This window comes from Alexandromys fortis, unplaced genomic scaffold, assembly GCF_014885135.2.
Source record: "Alexandromys fortis isolate MF-2015 unplaced genomic scaffold, M_Fortis_MF-2015_v1.1 scaffold_150, whole genome shotgun sequence".
Taxonomy (NCBI): Eukaryota; Metazoa; Chordata; class Mammalia; order Rodentia; family Cricetidae; genus Alexandromys; species Alexandromys fortis.
In genome coordinates this window covers 1,628,651-1,650,020 of record NW_026068027.1, presented here as the reverse complement: position 1 = coordinate 1,650,020, position 21,370 = coordinate 1,628,651, and the positions used below count along the sequence as shown (strand labels likewise).

The 21,370-nt window shown below is 48.9% G+C and overlaps 1 protein-coding gene across 2 annotated transcripts in view; it reads right to left on the bottom strand.

The window, feature by feature from the left end:
• Positions 1 to 619: 619 nt before the first annotated feature.
• The window catches only part of Clstn3 (calsyntenin 3), a 30,788-nt gene continuing 10,037 nt past the window's right edge, over positions 620 to 21,370 (bottom strand). The window contains exons 9-18 of one of the 2 annotated variants that reach the window (XM_050164145.1): positions 19,818 to 19,980; positions 19,218 to 19,268; positions 18,322 to 18,479; positions 18,043 to 18,191; positions 10,419 to 10,645; positions 9,773 to 9,943; positions 8,729 to 8,874; positions 8,188 to 8,323; positions 1,727 to 1,929; positions 620 to 1,444 (exon numbers count right to left, since the gene is read on the bottom strand). In XM_050164145.1, the coding sequence (XP_050020102.1) occupies positions 1,304 to 1,444; positions 1,727 to 1,929; positions 8,188 to 8,323; positions 8,729 to 8,874; positions 9,773 to 9,943; positions 10,419 to 10,645; positions 18,043 to 18,191; positions 18,322 to 18,479; positions 19,218 to 19,268; positions 19,818 to 19,980 (1,545 nt within the window). In that variant the 3' untranslated portion in view covers positions 620 to 1,303. Of the gene's footprint in view, positions 1,445 to 1,726; positions 1,930 to 8,187; positions 8,324 to 8,728; positions 8,875 to 9,772; positions 9,944 to 10,418; positions 10,646 to 18,042; positions 18,192 to 18,321; positions 18,480 to 19,217; positions 19,272 to 19,817; positions 19,981 to 21,370 lie in introns of both variants that reach the window. The other variant, XM_050164144.1, reaches the window with a different exon arrangement.

The window sequence follows — 21,370 nt, the reverse complement described above, 5'->3', positions numbered from 1 at the left end:
ATGGACAGTGTCCACAGCGGCGGGGACAGTACAGGATGGACGGTGTCCACAGCAGCAGGGACAGAGAGAACCAGTGGCCCCAAAGATTGAGGACAAACCACAATCTGCCATCCTACCAGTTCCGTGTGAAGAGAACTAAGGCCATTCAGCAGCCACCTCATGGGATGAGGTCCCTGGGGCCTGAGTTATGGATTGGTCAGCAAAAACATCTGCTGCTTTGTTGCAGAGAGCAGAACTGCCGGGCCCTCCCTCAGACCTTCCAGCTGGGAGTCGTGTGCTTGGACTGGGATGTTGAACACGGAGGAGGGACTGGTGCACTGAGCATCTACCTACCCTTCTAGATCATTCTTTTCCAGAACACAGAGGGAAGAAGGCAGCATGAGTCATCACCCCCCTTCCATCTTCCCTTCCCAGGGACCTGACAACCTAGGGGTTCACATACACCAAATGACAGTTAAAGCCTGCCCCACCCTATCACCTCAACCTGCTCAGAGACCGAAAATGACCCCTGAGGTCAGAGAGCGCACAATCACACAGACTGGCCAGGTAGACAGCAGGCTAGAGCTTTTTTTTCTGGTTGTTTTATTTGAAAACCCTAGGGTGTGTCCCCACCTTTGCCACACCCATCCCCTACCCTCACCCCTGGACATGACAATGCCACACACACACACACATACAAGGCTGTGAGCTGCACACAGAAACACAGGAGTTGCGCTCACGACAACATTGAAAAAATATACACTATATATAATACACCCGGGGCCCCCACTCCTCCTCCTTCCCCACAACCTAGGCAGAAGCAGGCCGTGGAGAAAGGGACAGGGACTGTAGGACCTTGGGACTGCTCAGGCAGGAGAGGAAAAGAGGACAAGAGGAGGAGACTGTGAAGAGGGAGGAGCAGGGATCCCCAGAGTGAAGTGGGAACAGAGGCGAGGGATCCTTAAAGGAAGCAGGGAGGCCCAGTGTCAGGACAGAGTAGGGAAGGGCACAGCAGCTGGCTCCTAACCAATCCCACTGGCTACAGATGTCCCCCTCCCCAGTGCAGGGTTTGCCGCCATAGGTGGGTTACAGGACAGCCAAAGTCATCCAGTGGCTCTCCGCTCTCCCAGCGCAGCCAGCTGGGGCAGGCTGGAGGAGGGCAACCCCTGAGGGGCCTGATGGGGTTCTGAGATTGAGGGAGCACTCCGCGTGCATAAGAGCTCTTTCTCCTCTTCGTCTCTCCTCTCTCGGAATGCCTCTCTCCCTTTCTTTCCTGGGTGCCTGTCTCCCCAGGGCAGGCCTCTCTCTAGGCAGACTTGCAGCCTCAGTAGCGGTGTGGGGGGCTCTCAATGATGCGTCTTTCGTCGCTGCTGGGGGAGTCAGCGGCCTCTGAGTCACTGCTGTCCTCTTCCTCTTGCTGGCCACCAGCAACCCCAGCCACACTGGCCTGCTGGTTCTGATAGGACTGCACAGAACAAAAGCAGAGAGAACAAGATCTCAATGGCCCACCCACAACCAGAGCCTCTCCTTGAAGATATGTATGCACACATACACACGCCATTCTGAGCCTCTCCTTGAAGATACATCCACACATCATCACGTACCCCTCCCCATCTCTTCCCCAGTTTCATGCTTCCTCCTCCATGCTCTCAGCAGCTAAACCAAGAGCTTTCTCCTGGGGCCTGGGCCTCATGGGGGGGGGGGGTATCTGCTGTAGCTGTGTCCCTCATTTCTCCAAGGCACTCACCTCCATGGGGTTCACGATAATTGTGAGAGCAGAGTCATCCCAGAAGAGATCGGGGTCTTTCGGGTCAGTGGAAGCCCCTGAGGGTCCTCCAGTTCCTGAGACGCGGCGGTGAAGGGAGTGGATCCGCACGAGGCCCAGGATGACCATAAGTACCAGGAAGCCCACACAGACCACAATGATGAGAGTCGCCGCACTGGGGACCACTGTGGGGAGAACAAGGGGTCGGGTGAACACAGCACACCAGGGAGATTCAGGCACAGGAGCTGTAGGGAAGAGACTGCTCAGGGGAAGAGGCCCTGGGAAGAGAAGACAGCCCTTGCGGAGGTCTCAAGGAAGTGACTAGCCCGAGAAACTGAAGAAAAACAGACCCCACCAGAAGAGTCAACAGGAAGGAAGGGGAAAAGGCTGCTTCAAGGGCCAAAGACACAGCAGGGAAGAGAGATGGGCAAGGAGAGGAGGGTGGTGTGGAGAAGGCTCCCAGCCTAGAGCTGCCTTGAGCAGTCATGTTGTCTCTGGATGAAAGACGAAGACTGAAAACATGAGTTCAACAGCCTATCCACCATCGGAGCCTCTCCTTGAAGACGTTGTCTTTCTGTCTGGACCTTCCCCAGGGACCACCTGTTTCTCAGAGGGAAAGAGGGGAGCAGTTACAGGGGACTGGCTGGGATGAGAAGAGACAGAGCTCTCAGCCTAGCCTGCTGACCAAAGCAGTTGCTGTCCCCAAGACTAGGGACAGATTCCTATGTCAAAGAATGGCCCCTTCACTTACCCACCTGGTCTGAGCTCACTCCTATTCCGTGACACCTCCCTTCTCCTTGGAGGGTTGAGGTTCCTGGTCCTGCGGGGCTTCTGCTCCTTCCCAGTCTCCCCCTGAGGTGTCCTGACTTCCACCTCTGCTCCCCCAGACCTCCTGCCCTGTAGCCTCATTCTGATGCCCAGGTTCAGGGGTGCATGGATTCTCACAGGCAGTGAGAAACAGAAAGGTACGTGCACTCTCACACGGACCTTGGAGCTGATGGTGGAAAAGCAGATGTGCATACACAGGCCCATGGCGATGAGGAGTGAGTGGGCACACAGCTGGACAAACAGTGCCATGCCCCAGATCCCAGCCAGGCCCCTAGTGGCCCACACGCCTGCCTGGACCAGCCACCTAGCAGCCTGCTCACTCAATAGGAGTAACGGGAGGTGTGTCAGAGACTCTAGCACAGCACCGAAGAGCCGTAGAGGCAGGCTCACCAAACTCCCGACCAGCTGGGCAAGCCAAGCAACCCCCTGAAGGAAGACAAAAGCAATACAGGCATGGACCCTGAGGGCCACGCGACAAGCAGCCGTGAACACAACCTGGGCCCCCTTCTGCACACACACACACAGCACGCGGAGAAGCATGAGGAGCCACAGCAGAGGAGCTGCAAAGCCCTGAGCCAGCAAGTGGAGGAAGAGAACCCACAGGTATTCTCCCAAGCCCAGAGCCCTCTTGGGCAGCCGGATCACTACTTGCCACATGGGTTCACACTTCTCTTCACACCCGAGGAAGTCCTGTGGCTGAAAATTAGTGTGTGTGTGTGTGTGTGTGTGTGTGTTCCACAGACACACAGAGACTAGCAGTCATACAAGCAAGCCGTACATGAATGTCGCATTGCAACTCAGCCTCAAATTTACCCGCATCCTAAAACTCACACATTAAGAAACAGAACGGCATAGAGGAGACAGCGTAAGAGCCTCACACCCAGCTACAGACCCCTTTTGCCAGCAGCCAAGCGCGTACACACAGCCACCACTCCAGGACCAACCAGGTTAAGTGGAGAAAGGCTGCTGGGGCTGTCCCAACCACCACACGCTTCCCTGCGGCCGCCCTGATGGCTCTCTGACAAGCTCGTTCACATCCTGACATGACCCACGGCCCATATGGGACCACTTGCCAAATAGAGCTAACTCTGCGGGGGCAGGGCCGGCAGACTCACTAGGCACTGGCTCCCAGGCAAAGATGGGCCTGGTTGGATCAGCATTTCTCAACTGCCTGGGCATGGAGGAGGAAGGGGAAAGGGGACAGAGCTTCTCTTTCTGTGCACATGCCCCAAATAGCCCCTCACAGGTTTCCAGGTCAATGGACAAGCAGATGGCCCCTGTGGCCAAGCCTAGTCAATCCCACTTTCAGAATGCAAGCCACAGTAGGTGACTTTGCACTGATGGGCCCAAATCAGATACATTTGTACCGTGAAGGAAACGATATGCCATGAACACAAAGTGACTTCAAAAAAAGACAAAATGCAAACACTGCAGCTGTAAGACCCACAGTTCTGGCTCATTAGGATTCATTCAGTAGGCTGGGAGAATGTTTCAGTTAGCCACAGACTTCAGAAAGCCCATCAGATCTCGCGGCATTAGATCTACATGGAGAAGTCTGGCCTTGAGTGACCGCTGCAGCCAACATTAAGGGGTGTTTAGCAAATGGTTCATGTGACCTTAGTGACACAGTTGAAAGCCCTGTCCACAGCCGAACATAACGCCACCTTTTAATGAAGAAAGCAGCTCAGAAGAGATGACCCTGGGACTGCACAGGTCCTTCAGGCTCCTTTTTGCTTTAGCTCCCAGCTCAGATTTCGACTCTGGCCCAGTGCTGCAACCACACTGCAGCTCACAGGAGACATTTGATATGGACGGACACCAGGCCTGGCTTCGTTCATCTCGTTCTCCTCACACCACTGTCCCTTCTTCCTTGCTTCCTAGTTATTTTCTCTTTTAGGTACTTTGGTTTAGGTTGGTTTGGTTTGGTTTGGTTTGGTTTGGTTTCATGAGATGGCATATCGCTTTGTTGCCTGGAGTTGGCTTGGATTCCTGGGCTCAAGTAATCCTCCTGCCTCAGCTCTAGGAGACTGGAAATATGGACACGATACTGTGCCGATCTTGTTTTCTCCCCCTCCTTCTTTCCTTTCTTTCAGTCATGGACCCTAAAGGAATTATTCATCTTTTTAGAAGGAATTCTCTTTTTTCTTTTTGTTCTTTATTTCATTGTACAGGGTTACCTAAGTCTATTTCGTGCAAGTGCATACATAATGTATGTTGAGAATAGTCACCCCAATACCTTTCCATTCTACACCATCACCCGAGTTAGTCCCTTTCTTCCCTCAGACAACTTCAACTCTTCTTCCGCATCATCACCGTGTTCTTTCTAATAAGATTTCTCTGCATAGCTTTCTGTGGTGCTTCAGGTACTTAGAAAAAGCAAAGTAGAGAAATGGCTCCCAAACTTGGCTGAGCAATGGGGTTACATGGGGAATCTTTAAAGTTAAACACTGATAGAATTGACAAGATGGCCCCACAGGGAAAGGCGTTTGCCTAGCAAGTCTGGTGGCCTGAGTTCACTCCCTGGACAGCAATATACAGATAGAAGGTGATAACTGGTGGCACAAAGTTGTCCTCTGACCTCTGCCGCATGTGCCCACATATACACTTCAAACACACACACAAATACACAATAATAATTTTAAAAATTAAGTAAAATAAAAACCATTGATACCTGTCTCTCATCAGTTTGGGGTGTCAGCCACTAAGAGATTTCTGAGTTCCCCTTGTGACGTATGTGAAACCTAAGAGATTTCTGAGTTCCCCTTGTGACGTATGTGAAACAGTGTGGGAGGTGGTAGCGCAATGTCTTCATCATCTTGTCTCGCTCCTCAGCTGCACCCAAGTCTTCAATGTCTATCATGCTCCTCTGACCTGCCTGAGGCTTCTTACTCTCCAGAACACAAGTGCAAACTCCACGCATGTCACAGACTCCTCCTTGACCATTCTTATCCCCGCCCCCCCCCCCCGGGATCTCTTTTGTCGGATGCATAAAAAGCTGCATGGAAATCAGCCTCCATCCTTGGAGGAGATGATACAGCTATGTCTACTCTCATCTACATCCCCCTCTCCTCGGTGTCCTCTCCACCTGAGATGGTAGAGACACTTCTACTGCAGCTTTAAAGCAGTTTAGCATCACAAAGCCCTAATCCTGCACAGTAGGGCTGGGACTTGGGAGGTGAAGGGGAAGGAACACCTTGGTGTCAGAAGCAGTGTATGGAACAGGTTTGGTAGGTGGGGATGAAGTGTGTTACCTGGTAAACTCGAGCTAGCTTACTCACAAATGACCCAGGAAAATGGTGACCTCTGTGCCACTAGGGCCAAAGTAAAGGAAGGCAGGTGGCTGCTGTCCACTGAAATCCCAGCAGGACGTGCGGCTGACCTGGATGTACGTCACAGAAGGGCATGGCACACAGCATCAGAGCAGCCCTTCCAGAGCAAGGGGATGAGGGATGACACTGTCTGTGGAGCCAGCCGGGACAAGGCACTCTGGGCAGAAGCCCTGAGCAATTAGAACAAGGACACCCCGCCTGGGACCTCAACACAAAGAAAAAAGGAGCTGAGATCACGGCTATGGCCCCTAGATCTAGTTTGAGCCTACTCATGGGAGCAGAACCCGGCATCCAGCCCAGCAAAAGGTTTGTGAGGTGACCCAGTGGCCATGAGCTCCTCAGGGAATTACCTAAAGAGCCTGTGACCTCTGGCTGCTTTTCAAGAGTGACAGTCTGTGGCCTTTTGGGGTAGAGTTAACACTTAAAACATTGACATGATCTCCAGAGCCAACCCTGACAAAAACGAATAGTGAAGTTGAGTAACTTCACTGGGCCAAAAGCAAGGTGTGTCTCAAAAGTGAGAATAAGTAATCACACCTCCAAACAGGCTCTGAAAACAATTCTAAGAGGGTCCCCAAAGTCACTTTCAGCAATGTACCACCATTGTTCAGATTTTAATAACTTAAGACAAGACTTGCTTTATATTATGAAGTGTAACAGGTTATAAGATAATGTGATGTCAATCTTATAAAAGATAGATAGATAGATAGATAGATAGATAGACAAATGATAGATAGATAGATAGATACATAGATAGATAGCTACATAGATAGAGATAGATAGATAGATAGATAGATAGATAGATAGATGATAGATAGATTGATAGATAGATACATACATAGATAGATAGATAGATAGATAGATAGATAGATAGATAGATAGATAGATGATAGATAGACAGATGATAGATAGATAGATAGATGATAGATAGATAGATAGATAGATAGATAGATAGATAGATAGATAGATGAAATACAGTAGAAACATAACATGTCTAAAGGTGGGTAGCCTCAATCTGACAGAAGCAGAGCTGATTTTTTTTTCTTTATACTCAGGCTTTCTCCTTCTGTCTTTTATATTTTTCTTTTGTAATTAGGCAACTCTTAGTATTAGAAAACAAACGCTGAGCCACTGGTAAAGGGCCATCACCAGCGGACAAGACTGCCCCATGCAAAGACAGCCATTAGGCATGTGTTGGTTTAGGAATGTCCTTGGGATTTTACATAGAACATACAACTGCATGTTTAATAGTGCCTACTCTCTCCAGGGGGAGGTAGCTATCCTGTAATTCTTTCTTTGTATTGCATTTATTTATTTATTTGTGTGTGTGTGTGTTAATGCATATCCCACAGTACATGTATAGCGGTCAGAACCCAACTTGCAGGAGTCAGTCTCTCTTTTTACTGTGTATTTCCCAGTGCTTAAACTCAAACTCAAACTCAGGTCATTAGACTTGACAGCCAAGTGTCTTTGCCTGATGAATGATTTTGCTACCCCCCCCATTGTTCTTCTCTCTCTCTCTCTCTCTCTCTCTCTCTCTCTCTTCCTCTCTCTCTCTCTCTTTCTCTCTTTCTCTCTCTCTCTTCCTCTCCTTTTTATTTTTATTTTTTTAGTCAACCTATTTATTTATTTATTTATTATGTATACAATATTCTGTCTGTGTGTATGTCTGCAGGCCAGAAGAGGGCACCAGACCCCATTCCAGATGGTTGTGAGCCACCATGTGGTTGCCGGGAATTGAACTCAGGACCTTTGGAAGAGCAGGCAATGCTCTTAACCACTGAGCCATCTCTCCAGCCCCCTCTCTCTCTTTTTAATAGACAAATCTCACCAATAGCCTAGTCAGGCTTCCCTCCTGTCTGTGCCAGTCTCTTGAGTGCTGGCATCCTAAGAATGCACCACCACACATAACTCCTAAATGTCCTTTATACCCCTAGTAGCATCTTCAGGTAGTGCCAGTGTGCTACAGGCACCAAATAAGTAACTTCACTACAGAAGATCTCTAGATCCCAGCTAACTAGACTCTGGGAGCAGGAAGGGCAGCAAGAATAATAAAGTGCCTACGCACCACACTGCTTTGTGATTCCAGGCTTGAGCGCCCTGCACTGACTCAGGATTCACCTTCACAGCGGGGTAAACAGCCCAGGGGGATGCAGAGGTGACCCCACAGCCATCACTAGGGCAGGTACCACAGAGAGCAGAATCTACTGCCTTGCCCTCCTTTCCTCCCAAGGATATAGGGATAGGGGTCATACCACACTCCTCGTCCCCACTCAGCTTACGTACTGGAGTTCCGGTGGGAGCTGGCCAGGCTGTGTCCAGCCATCTCAGGAGGAGGCTGGTGACCCCGGTGCAGGAACTGCTGTGAGCTGAGAACATGGCTGGGGTGGGCCACCCGGTTCATACTATGCAGGACATTGACCTAGGGGACGGGAAGGCTTTTGAGGTACCACCGCTTCTTCCCAGGGCCCGTTCCACCCCCTCCAAGCTCACTCGGTACTCCCATCTCTCTCTCGTTTGGGGTGGGGCTCATACCACACAATGTGTGTGGGGATCAGAGGACAACTTGCAGGAGACAGTTCTCTCTGTCTTCCATGCGGGTTCAAAGGACCAATTTCAGACAGGCCACTGGGCTTAGCAATGAGCCTTATCACCTTAACTATCACCTCACATTCCCTCCCCCTCTTCCTCCTCCACCTGTCATGAGACTAGGAATCTTCAACGCAACAAAGTCCCTGTCCATCAAGCATCTCTCTGAGTCCAGTGCATCCCGGCTCCTTGCCAAGAACAGCAGGTGACCTGGAAGGGAAAGGGATCCTCTGGGTACCTCCACGATGAACTCGTTGCTGGAGTAGCGGCCATTCATCTCCGAGCAGGAAAGCCTGAATTTCCTGGCATACAGGGCGGCTCCATGCCGAAGCTGATACCGAGCTTGCCTCAGGATCTCTTCATACACAGTGATGGTCTCCACCCCTGGGGAACAAGGAGACAAGCTCAGTGGAGAGGCCAGCGAAGGGAGGTTCAGGGCAGCATCCTGTCTCAGGCTCCAACCAGTTGACAATGCACTGGGAGGGCTGGTTAGCCCCATCCCTCAACAGAGGCATAAGCTGACGTCTAGGAGAAGAAACACTCCCACACACTCCGACCTACAGGGGTAGAGTAAGCAAAGCCACGTCTGCCTCTCGGCCCTTCTCACCAAGACTTGTGGCTTCTGAGACTCCCCAGGGAATGAGAGAATCTAGATAGTTATAGAAGAGAAGGTAACGGCGTCTCCAAGGGAAGGAAGGTAAATGAGCAGAAGGGGCACAGCTTTGGTGGGGCCAGGAATGGAAAGGGACCGGTGCCATCGTTGCCCATTCCCCCTCCGGGATGCAGCTGCCTCCGGGAACCACCAAACCATCGCTCCCCACTGAGTGAGCACCTAAAGCTATGGTGGATGCAGGAAAGGGCAGACAAACACACCAGAGAGCCACAAGAATCGAAAGCTGGTTGGGGAAGACCGAGGCAGGAGAGCGATGGCAGAGATCTGAAGGGACATGGAAGTATAACGCGGAGAGGAGGGGAAGCCAGGCTCTGGAGAGCAAAGGGGAAGAGATGGCTTCAGAGCCTTTGCCCAGGCATGGGCGTCCCTCGATCTGGAAGCCAAAGGGCCTTCCAGTTAAGAAGGAACAAAATGGCATTAGACCAACATCCTGGGAAGGAGGAACCATGTGCTTAATCGGGGGGAAGGCCACACACACATACCACACATACACGCACGCACATGCACACCACACACACACCACACACACATACACACACGCGCGCATGCACACAAACGTACATACCACACACACTCACACGCACACAACAGACCCCGGTCCTCACTGACCAGCAATGGTGAGGTAGGCAGATGTGTTGGTGAGCTCCAGGCCTCGCTGCTGCAGGGATGCCATGTCCAAGAGCAGGCTTTCTCTCTCAGGGTCCAGGTCATCTCCCACCAGAGAAATTTCACAGCCATCCAGGTTGTGTACAATCTCGTCGGACATGCGTGTGTCTGTAACTGTGGGGGGAGTCGGGGTCAAGGTCAGAGCTGTACCCAATAAGGTTCTGAGACCCAGACATGGACATTGCATTCTGGTCACTCCTCCCTGCTCCCAGGGTCATTCCTTAAGGAAGGTAAACATATTTCGAACCACGCAACATTTTGTTATACTCATGACTTCCCACAGGCTCTGGGTTTTTGTTTTTAATTTTTAGAGACAGGGTTTCTCCATAGCTTTTGGTTCCTGTCCTGGAACTAGTTCTTGTACACCAGGCTGGCCTCGAACTCACAGAGATCCGCCTGCCTCTGCCTCCAGAGTGCTGGGATTAAAGGCGTGCGCCACCACCACCCGGCTTAGGCTCTGGTTTTTAAGGGTGAGCTGTTCTCAGTCACACTGACACAAGAGAAAGCCTTTCCACTCCATCTCCATAGTCATTCCACCCACAGACATTACTGTTCTCTGGACCACATCACTCCTTGGGGTTATCCCTACCTGTGCCCTGCCAACTCTCATCTGCTTTGGTCTCCACCTGGTGAGAAATGGAGCAGGTGATCTGAAGATCAGGGAACAAAGGAACCCCCTCGGGTCCCTCAAAGTCTACCGCTGGGCGGGCAAAATGAGCCGTGCCACTCAGAAGGATCTGGGGGGCATCAGGCTGCAGGACCACCACATAGCCTTCCACTTCAGGGATGGAGACACAGGACTCTTCACTGAAGCACCTGCATGAGAAGAGAGGCAGCTTGTCACTCCCTGAGAGACCCAGAGTCTGCCCAAGCATGACGGCACACACTGTTAATACCAGCACTTGGAGACAGAGGCCTGCGATCTCTGTGAGTTCAAGGCCAACCTCATCTACACACAAGTTCCAGGCCAACCAGAGTTACACAGTGAGACAGTGTCTCAAGAAACAGAAGTCCAGAGTCTGTTTCACACCTGTGAGCTCCCACCTCTGCACCAGAGAACCATTTCAGAGCGAGTGAGGAGAGAAGAGAAGGCAGCATCAACCCATCCCCCACAGCAAAGTCCTCCCTTGTATGGCATTGCTGCAGAAAACACAAGGGTAAGATAGCCTCAGCCTACGGGGTAGTCACGTCACCAAGGCTGTAAACCATGGAATGTCTGTCATGTCCTATTTTAGCAAATTAAAAAAATAAAGGAAACTGAAATATCAAAAAATACATACATTGAGATAGTCTTACTATTTCACATCCTCTTTCTGCCATTCCACCAAGCATGGTAACACATGTCTGTAATCCCAGCGCTCAAGGGGCTGAGACAAGAGGATTGCAAGTTCAAGGCCAGCCTGGGCTAAGGCTCTGTCTCAAAAAATGAACATAAAAAAATTAAATATATAGACATAGTTCTTTACCTAGTGAAAGTTACATTGGTTCAGTAAAAATATCTGTACCCCTAAATATTCAACACTAAGAGTGGGTTAGGATGTGGTATCTATCAATAATGTCCGGGGGGGGGGGGGGAGCGGTGTTCTATCTCCTTTATTAGACATCTGCCCAGAAGACTTGCTCAGCCAACCCACCAGCTATGCTTCGAGACCCTCTTCCAGCCTCAGCCCTTGCATAGCACCCTGACCCCTCACAGTCTCAAGCTCTTGTTAGCTTATGAAGCATTCTGTCCGTTATTTCCTTAAGTAGCGTTTCTGGTAAGGATAGGATACCAAAGCTTGGAGTCCTGCATGGCACTGAATATCTCTATTGCAGCATTCAGGAGACTGAGGCTGGAGGATTACTGAGTTCAAGGCTACACATCAGAGCACCAAGACAGCCCTGGCTAGATAGCAAGACCCTGCATCAAAATAAAAAAGGTATATGATACATAGAGCTTAACAATCTTAGACACTAATTACCAAACAGAAGGATGCTACGGTGATGTAGTGTTGTGCATCACATGTTTAGAACAGCATTATTCATCGTGAACTTACTAAAGATTCTTTAGTTCCTGCAATAGAAGTATCTCTGTCTGCTATATTAAGCTATATTAAGTAGCTTAATATAGTAAATCAACAATCAATATTTTGGTATCTCTGTTACTAATGACTGTAATCACAGCATGATTATTATCTACTTCAAACATATGATTCACTATACTAAAAAAAATCCTTGGCTCTTCCAGGATACTATAGTTCAGTTCCCAGTATATCATGTTGGGTAACTCTCGCTCCAGGAACACTGATGCCCCCTTCTGGCCTCCAAGAGCACTTGCACACAGGAGCACATACACACAGACATGCATACATGTAAGTAAAATAGTTGAAAAGTAGAATTTGGGGAACGTGGTAGTAACTCAATAAAAAGAATAACATTCTAACTTGGTATGATGGTGTACACCTGTAATCCTAGCACTCAGGAGACAGAGGTAGGTCCCTGTGGTTTCTTGGCCAACTAGTCTACAAATCAAGATCCAAGCCAACCAGTGCTACCTGGGGAGTCTCTATAAAAATGCCAGAATAAAATAAATAAACAAATGTCGGGAAAGGGAAAGGGAAGGAAGGAAGGAAATACTGGGCCACACAAGTAGTATTTTCTGCAGTCAAGGCTTCAGCCAGAGTCTCACTGAGGACCATGTTTGAAGCCCTGATTTGTACCAGGTAAAATTTCCTTCCCCGTCTCTCACCATCTTCCTGCACCTTCTGCCATGGGACAATGAAACAAGACATCCTTCACCAGACACTAGTGCCTCAGTCTCGGCATCCCTCCAGAAGTATTTTATAAATCCCCCAGTTTTGGCTATTCTATCATATAACAAAGTAAGTCAGGAAATTGGGACCAGAGAAGCAGGGTGTTGCAATAACAAATGTCAAAACTGTAAAAGCAGCTTTGGAGCCAGGAAATAGGTTAGAGGCTGAGGCAGTTTTGAAAAGGATGCTGGGGAGCAAGCGGGCTGTGTTTCCATAAATGGAGGATGAAGAAGATTCTGTTGAGGATTCAGCGAGAAGAAATTTTGTTTTATTTTGTGAGTTTTGTTTTGTTTTGTTTTGACAAGTTTCTTCCCAAGCCCAGAGCTCACAAGTTGGTTATTCTGGACTGCCAGAGAGCTCTGAGGATCCACTGCCTCCATCACCGCAATTTCCCTAACCATCTCAGCGCTAGGGTTACAGATGCACGCCACTCCTGGCTTCTTCATGGGAGGGTTGGAGATCTGAAATCAGGTCTCATGCTTGAGTAATCAGCTCTTTACCTACGGAGCCATCTCCCCAGCATGAAACTTCTTACAGATGACTGAAGATATCATAATCAGGATTCTGCTAGAGATATGGTCCATAAAGGCCATTCTACTGAGGTCTCATGAGGAGATGAACGAGCAGACTCTCTCGTGGAAAGCCAGAGTAAGGGCCATCCTTGTATATACTGGGCAAGGACTGAGCTGTGTTTTGCCTGGTATATATTTTTGGAAGCAGAGCTTAAAGTCAATGAACAAGAACAGCTGGTAGGGACTGGAAAAAATTGTTTAGCAGTGGAGAGAGCTTCCTGCTCTTTCAAAGGATCGTAATCCAGTTCCCGGCAGTTCGGCACTTCATAACCGTCTGGGACTCCAGCTCCAGGGGATCGGATGCTCTTCTGGATTCCATAGGCACTCACAAGCACATGCACAAACACACATGCATACGTGTAAATAAAAGATACTCTCTTTAAAGGAGAGTTAGTGCAAGAGACTCAAAGGCAAATCTGAAGAAGTTGCATGAGCGCCTTTAGTCAGAGGATTACAATGAAAAGAAGACTAATTTAAAGATGGAATTCCGTAACTCAAAAGCAAACAGCTTCTGGATTGGAAGGATTCACAGCCTCCCAAGTAAAGAATGAGCGAACAGGCAGACAAAAATGTAACTAGATGATCCTTTGATAAAGGGATCAGTGTGGACAAGAGGAAGGTGCTGATTATCAGAGATCTTCAAGGCAGCCCCAGGGCGTGGCAAGAAATCAACATTCCAGGCCTGGGTCATTTCAGGTCTCTGCTCCCTGTAGTCCAGAACCCTCCTCCCTCCACACACTCCCAATGTCGTGGTTCAGCCATCCCAGGTGCAGCTGGATCACCTACAAGGCGAAATCACCAGAGACCACAGAGCTGAAGAGCTCCGAGCATGGGTCATCGGCCTGACAAAGCCACTGTAGAAACTGTTTCATAACTGATCCCAGCAAGTCACGGAAGAAGGGCTGTCTGGTGCCTCCTGGCTGACCCCATCCCAGAATGTCTAGGAGCAGCACAAGGAGTCAAGGGTTATTTCAAAGCTTCTGTTTTGTTTTACTTTCTTTTGTTTTGTGATGGGGACCTCATATAACCCAGGGTGACTTCAAACTCTCTGTATAGCCAAGGATGACCTTCAACTCCTGATCCTCCTGTCTCCACCTCCTGAGTGCTGTGATTATAAATCACGCAGCATCGATTTGTGGTGTGCTGGGACTCAGATCCAGGACAAGCAATACTACCAACTGAGCTATAGCTCTAACTCATTAGTCTGAAATCTTAAGATTCCAATTAGTGTGGCTAGGGAGACAGTTACACCAGCAAAGTACTCATGACACAAGCAGGAATACCTGAGTTCAGATCTCCAGCAGCCGCATAAAAGCTAGGCGTGGTGATGCATGCCTGTGTACCCAAAGTGCTGGAGTGGCAGAGGCTGGAGGGTCTTTGAACTTACTAGCTGGCCAATCTAGGCAAATTGGCACACTCCAGTGAGAGGAGCTGTCCCAAAGAAAAAGGTGGAAAGTGATTGAGAAGGACACGTGGTGTTGACTCTGGCCTCCACTCATGTGCACACACGTTCACATACAAACAAGTGCATGGATGCACACACAAAAAAAGAAAGACGTGATATTAGATATGTATGGTGAGGCATACTTATAACCCCAGCACTCAGAAGGCTGAAGCTGGAGGGTCACAGGTTCAAGGCCAGCTTGGGCTGCTTAGGGATATGCTTTCTGGGCAGGACAGGATATTTTTTTTAAAAGTAGCTTTGAAAGGGTGAAGGATTTTGCACAGGCAGAAGTTAGAGCAAGATGAAGAACACACTTTAAGGAGTCACAGGGTGAAAGGCAATAAAGCCAGTAGACAGCATGGCTTGAACCAAAAGCAGAGGCTGTGCATCAATGTCCACTGTTCAGCCTGCAGTTTTCTGACACAGACCTCATGGTGTCTTTTTCATTAGAAAACAGTCTGGTTTGAGTTAGACATGGTAGTGTACACCTATAATTCCAGCGTTTGAGAGGCTGAAACAGGAGAGTCTTAAGTTCAAAGTCAGCCAGCATTAAATGCCAAGACCATGTATTTAAAGGAAGAAAAGGAGGAGGAGAAAGAGGAGAAAACAAAAGCAAAAACAAAGTCTGGCTTAATATCACTGGCCTAGTCTGGAGTAGGGGTGAAGCAGAATTAAATCAACTGTTTAGGAAGGTAAACAGGGTAGAGTAATGAGGGATTGAAGGAAAAGAGTTAAGTTTCAGATGCCCAAGGTCAGGGACTTGACAATAGATGGGGCATGAAGGACAAAGACAAAGAGGAGTCAAAGATAACCTAGCCTGAGTGACTTTAAGGTCAGAGATGCCATTAGAAAAGAGATTTGAAGCCCTGGTCCCTTTGGGCATGGGTTATTTAAACTCAATTATTTCAGCATTGGTTTATCTAGGCTGAGGCTACAGCAAATAGGAATAAAGTCAAGAACCACAGAGAGGACAAAGTTAAGAAAAGATGGCAACCCTCTATCCAGAGGCTAATGTCGAGTAGGCAGGCTCTCCAAGAAATACATTGTTCAGAGTTTAAATCATTTAATTCTGCCAATCCTGATGGTACAGGTCTATAACTGCAACTACTAGAGAGGCTGAGGCAGGAGAACTGCAAATTTAAGGCCTGCTTGAGCTACAGAACAAGTTCACAGGCATCCTTGTCAACTTAATAAAAACCTGTTTCTCCAAATAAAATGTGAGAATAGAGCCTGGGATAGAGCTCAGTGATTGGCGCTTGCCTGTTATGCACAAGGCCCTAGTACCAACAAATAGTGGGGGTGGGGCAACTTGCATTTCAGCATTGACCAAATGATTGCATAAATCTGACTTTAAATGATCAGAAATCCAAACATTGGAAACAGCTCTTTTCTCTGAAACACATCCTTCTCTGATTGGTATCTCTGTTTCTGCTGTGAGCTGGACACACACACATACCTACCTACCTACCTACCTACCTACCTACCTACCTACCTACCTACTTCCAAATATCTCCCTATGACTTTAGGGTAGTGAGCTGGACCAGCCACATAGTAGCCTACAGGAAAGTAAGAGCTGTGGCATATTAGCTTGAGCTGGAAAGATGCTTGCCTAGCAGGTACTTGATCTCTTAATCTATATAAGCTGATATGGTGGCATATGCCTACAACCATAGCGTTTAAGATTATTTCTGGAAGACAGAAAGTCCAATGCCATCCTTAGTTATATAGCGACTTGGAGGCCAGCATGAACTACATGAGACCCTAGAGAGAGAGAGAGAAATAAAGGCTAGAAAGGAAGAAACTTCATTTAAAAAAAAATGCCAAGACCTCTTCCCACTTCGGAAAAGACCAAAATCAGTTTCCAAGTCCTTAATAAGCCTCTAGTCTAGGCCTAAATGAGGCAGCAAAGACATTGACACATGCCCTTCTGGGATGCCACTGCCAGAGTTCCACCCTGGGCCAAACACAGTTCTCTCCTCTGTGTAGCTCCTAAGTACATGGAGGGACTGAAAAGGCTTCTTGCTTGCTGAGGGATGAAAGTGCCTTAAGAATTCTGATTAGAGGGATGGAGAGATGGCTCGGTGGTTAAGAGCATTGCATTGGCTGTGCTTCCAGAGGTCCCAGGTTCAATTCACAGCAACCACATGGCACCTCAGTACAGGTTATAACTCCAATCCTAGGGGATCTACCAATGCCCTCTTCTGGCCTCTGCCGGCACTGCACATGCAGGTAAAACACCCATATACATGAAAATAAATGATTCTTTACAAAAGAGACTCTGACTAAGTACACAGTGTGGTTCATACAGCTCTGACCCATGTCCACAAGATGCGCAATAGTCTGTGACCTTCAACTCCACTGTGTATCCTCATGACACTCAAGCACCCCCTCCCACACGTCTGACTGCAGCCTGGTGATTGTGCCCAGTTACTAGAGATCTTAGGGCCCCTTTCCCAAGATAGCTGAAGTCAGATGCTCCAGGAAATTTGTGGAGACACTGAGGCAGAGAACACATGAAATTTGAATCCGAAATTGCATAGTCCACCCGCTAGATGGCAGTAGCTCCTAAAACTGCCCTAAAGACCATAACTAGGGTGAAACAGCCTTCATGGAGGAACTGGTAACGCCTACAGAACAGGCACTCTGGCGAGCATATGCTCTGGATTCTAGCATTTCGTTCATAACAATTCCACTGGTCAAGCTCTCTTATTCCTTGAGCTGTATTTTAAAATATCTGATAAATACTTAAAGCTTGAAATCCACAGTTTTTCTGATAAGGAACTCAAAAATCATCCCATTAGAATGCAAAGTTCAGCAAACTTTTCCTATGAAGGACCAGCATCTCTCTGTTTTGGAGATACACAGTCCCGGTCCCAGCTACTCACCTGCCAGCACACTATAAAAGCAGCCATGAACAGTAGGCAAACAGGCGGGCTGTGTTCCACTAGAACTGCCCAGAACAGACAGCAGCCCAGATTTGGCCTGGGACCATTCATGGCTCCGGTTCATGACATTCATTTTGCAAGAACTTGGTGAAGTAAGATTAAAATAGGCAAAAACAAGTAGAGTTCACCATTTGCCCAAGGTCATCCAAACAAGTAGTATCAAGTCAGAATTAATGTCAGGTTCCTCAGCTTCCAATCTTCTCTGTCCCATTTTATATATCAGCATAGAGAAGATCAAAACCCCCAAGCCCTGACAACACAGTTTTGCAGAGAGGAATGGATTGGGAAACAAGATTCTGATCCAAGCCCTTCTATCAACAGGACCTTCAACAGGTGAGCTGCCCTCTCTCGGTACTCAGGGACATGAAATGAGGAAGGTACGGCTAGCTCTAGTGATGTCCTAAGACCAAAGAATGACACTGGCGCTACTCTGTAGGTTGACCTCCCACCCAACACTCACTTGACAGCTGTGGTGAGGCGCAAGGGCCTGACGCCGGGTGTGGCAAAGCGCAGAGTGTTCATGTAAGCCACATGCTGCAGGGCATGGTTGAAGGTCTCCACATCATCCCCCTCCAGGGTGAGCAGGGACTGCGAGGGGTTCACGTGGACCTGGGTCCCAGACACAGACATAGCTGAGAGCAACACCAGGTGGCAGGAGAGGAAAGGTACTGAAGTGTGGAAGGGTCAAGGGGAGGGGCAGAGGCATGCTGGGAAAGAGAGGGAATGGAAGGGGCTATACCTTCATGCCTTTGCCCAGGCTCTCGAAATCCCTATAGTCCAGCCCCTCCCGACATGCATAGAGGCACTCGATGACCTCACGGCTCTCCAGGCGACCTGAACGCACGCTGAAACCAGCCAGGTAGCCATGGAAGTAGTGGTGGATCTGCAAGGGGTCTCCTAGGGCAGGAACACAGGGGCAGGCCAGGTGGTGAGAGGAGAAAAGAGGAGCAGAGGAAAGATGGGGCCGAGGGCAGGGCTGATAGAAAGGGGAAAGGAAGAACATACAGAAAGCTTGAGAAAGAAAATGAAAATATGGAAATAAAGGAGATGAGAGGTGAGAAAGAAGTGGACCTGTGGAGAGGGACGGAGAAAACCCATAAGGCAAAAGGCAGGACAGAATTTTTGCCTAGCATGTATGAGGCTCTGGGTTCTACCCTAGCAACACAGAGAAAGAAGAAAAATGAGTAGGGGAAGAGGAAAGACACAATGAGGAGGAAGAGGAGTGGACATGTAAACAGTTTCTGAGAGGAGAGAGAAGGGGAAAACACAGTCAAGAGTAGGAACATTGGAAATCACAGGAATGAGGAGGCTGTGGGGCAGTCCTCCCAGGGACGTGCAGGGAGACCAGGATGAATGTGTGTGATCTTCACAGATGCCTAGACTGTCCCCTCCTGCTACCTGCTTTCTGCCATGTGGAAAGTCAGCAAGAGAAACGTTATTACATTCTTAAGCAGGAAAAGAACACCCGGAATCCAGGCAAGCTATGCCCAGCCTTCCTGCTTCCAAAAAGGTGCCCCATTTGCTACATGTTTAGAGACTCTACCATGGTGTCACATGTCCGGAAACTAGAAAGGCTGGGTTGGGGCAGACAATCAGGATTAGAACGCTGGTCTCCAGTCCTCATACACAGTGTACCTGGGGTTGTGTCTGTACTGTTGTCTCCTTTTTCCTTCTCTTTGTTCTTCTCTTCTGGGAACCAAGAAAAAAGTGGCAGTGAGTTGAGGGCTGTGACATGAAGTTCTATAATTCCCCTACATCCTCTCAGGCCTTGTAGGATTTGTAGGCTCTCCACAAAGTCCCAGTCCCTCTTATGTCATGCCTGACTGCCCAATCGGCAGGCCTCTGTTACAGGAGACAGGACAGTTCTGGTAAGATAAGAACACAAATGGAAGACTAGCAGTCCTCTGAAAGATTCCTGTCCTCCTTCGTGGGAGAGGCTGTTGAAATTGTCATCTCTTTGAGAGAACAAAGTAGGAACTGCTGGAATCTCACTGTAGATTTATGGATGGAAATTCCACCAGGTTTAAGGCTCTGACCCACACAATGGGAGGGGGTAGTATCAGAAGCAGAGGTCTCCTCCAGCAGAGCTCATTTAGAGTAGCTACCCTGCCCAGCTGTACAGAGATTCAGAAGGTAGCCTCTGCAGAGGGACAGGCCATCCTCACTCCTCACCTGGCCACCTCCCCACATAGCCCTAAGCCGCTGAGTCTTTACTAAGAAGGTCGGAGGACTCACCAGTCCAGCAGGCCCCAATCATGAGCGCAGGTTCCCTCCTAGGTGGATGGATGAGACCATTGTCATGGATGAGAGCGGGGTCAAAGGAGATGCCATCGGTATAGAGTGTGACTGTAGGGAACTCGAGATTCAGGGCATAGTGGTGCCACTCGTCGTCACAGACCTGGGGTGCAGCATGAGAGCGGGAGCCCCTCAGTGACTTGTTCTCCAAGGAACTAGCCCCAGCCCTGCCCCATGTCCTGGAAACAGGACACTCCCACGTGTCCCCAGTTCTATCAGCAGGGCTTCCCACCCAGCCCAAGGAATAGTATTCTTGTCCAAAATCTGCAAGGCAGGCAACCACGTACAGAAAACTCCATGGGTTAGGAAAACCTTTAAAACTACAAACAGAGCTAGGCACAGGATTACATGCCTAACGGCCAGTAACTCAGGAGGATGAGACAGTAGAATCACTTGAGTCCAGGACTTTGGAGGTCAGTGGGGCAACACGACAAGCTCTTGTCTCAAAAAATAAAATAATAACAACAAAAACCCACAATGTTGTAAATGAACTTTTTCCCAAAATATTTATGAATGGATAGGCAGATGACACTGTGACTTCCAAGGTTGCTTCTAACCCAATAGGAACCTCTGGGACTTCACTCTGCCATTTGTCCTGGAGTCATCAAGATGGAGGAGGAATGGGCAGAGGAAGTGGTAGAGGTCTCTTCCTTACCGAATTCTCAGTGTTGGGATCCCTCAAGGTTCAGGCATAAGCGCTCTCCCTTCCCCGCTCTATATTCCCTTCCTAGGGGCACCCTAGTCTGTTCATAGGTGCTCAGACTCCACATTCACACTGGAATACCCCCATGCCCATCCCCAGCACAGTGCTCTCCCCAAATTCTGGCCTTTCCACTCGAACTTCTCATAGCCACCTCAAATTTAACATATATGAGATGGAAGCCAATATGCTTCCCAGCTCCCTCTCATCCCATCTTCCACTCAAACCACCAGCAAGTGCTTCCATCTCGGGGCCAAACAAAACTGACAGTCACATCTCCATGGTCACATATCCATGTGTCCCCAGGTCCTTTTGTGTGGAGTCACAATAGTTCCACCTGTTGACTTGCCTCCTCTTTTCTTCTTTGTACTGAAGACAGAACCCCGGACTTGAGCGTCCGAGACAAGCACTCTACTCTAAGCATATCCCTGGTCCGGTCTTTTACTGACTTTTTATTTCTGATTTTGTTGGTTGGTTTGGGGTTTGTTTGTTTGTTTGTTTGTTTGAGACGGAGTCTCTCCATGTAGCCCTGACTGTCCTAGAACTCACTTTTTAGACCCGGATGTCCTCAAACTCACTGAGATCTACCTGCCTCTGCCTCTGCCTCTGCCTCTGCCTCTGCCTCTGCCTCTGCCTCTGCCTCTGCCTCTGCCTCTGCCTCTGCCTCTGCCTCTGCCTCTGCCTCTGCCTCTGCCTCTGCCTCTGCCTCTGCCTCTGCCTCTGCCTCTGCCTCTGCCTCTGCAGTGTTGGATTAAAGGTGTGAGCCATGAACCATCATGCCTTATGGTTTGGG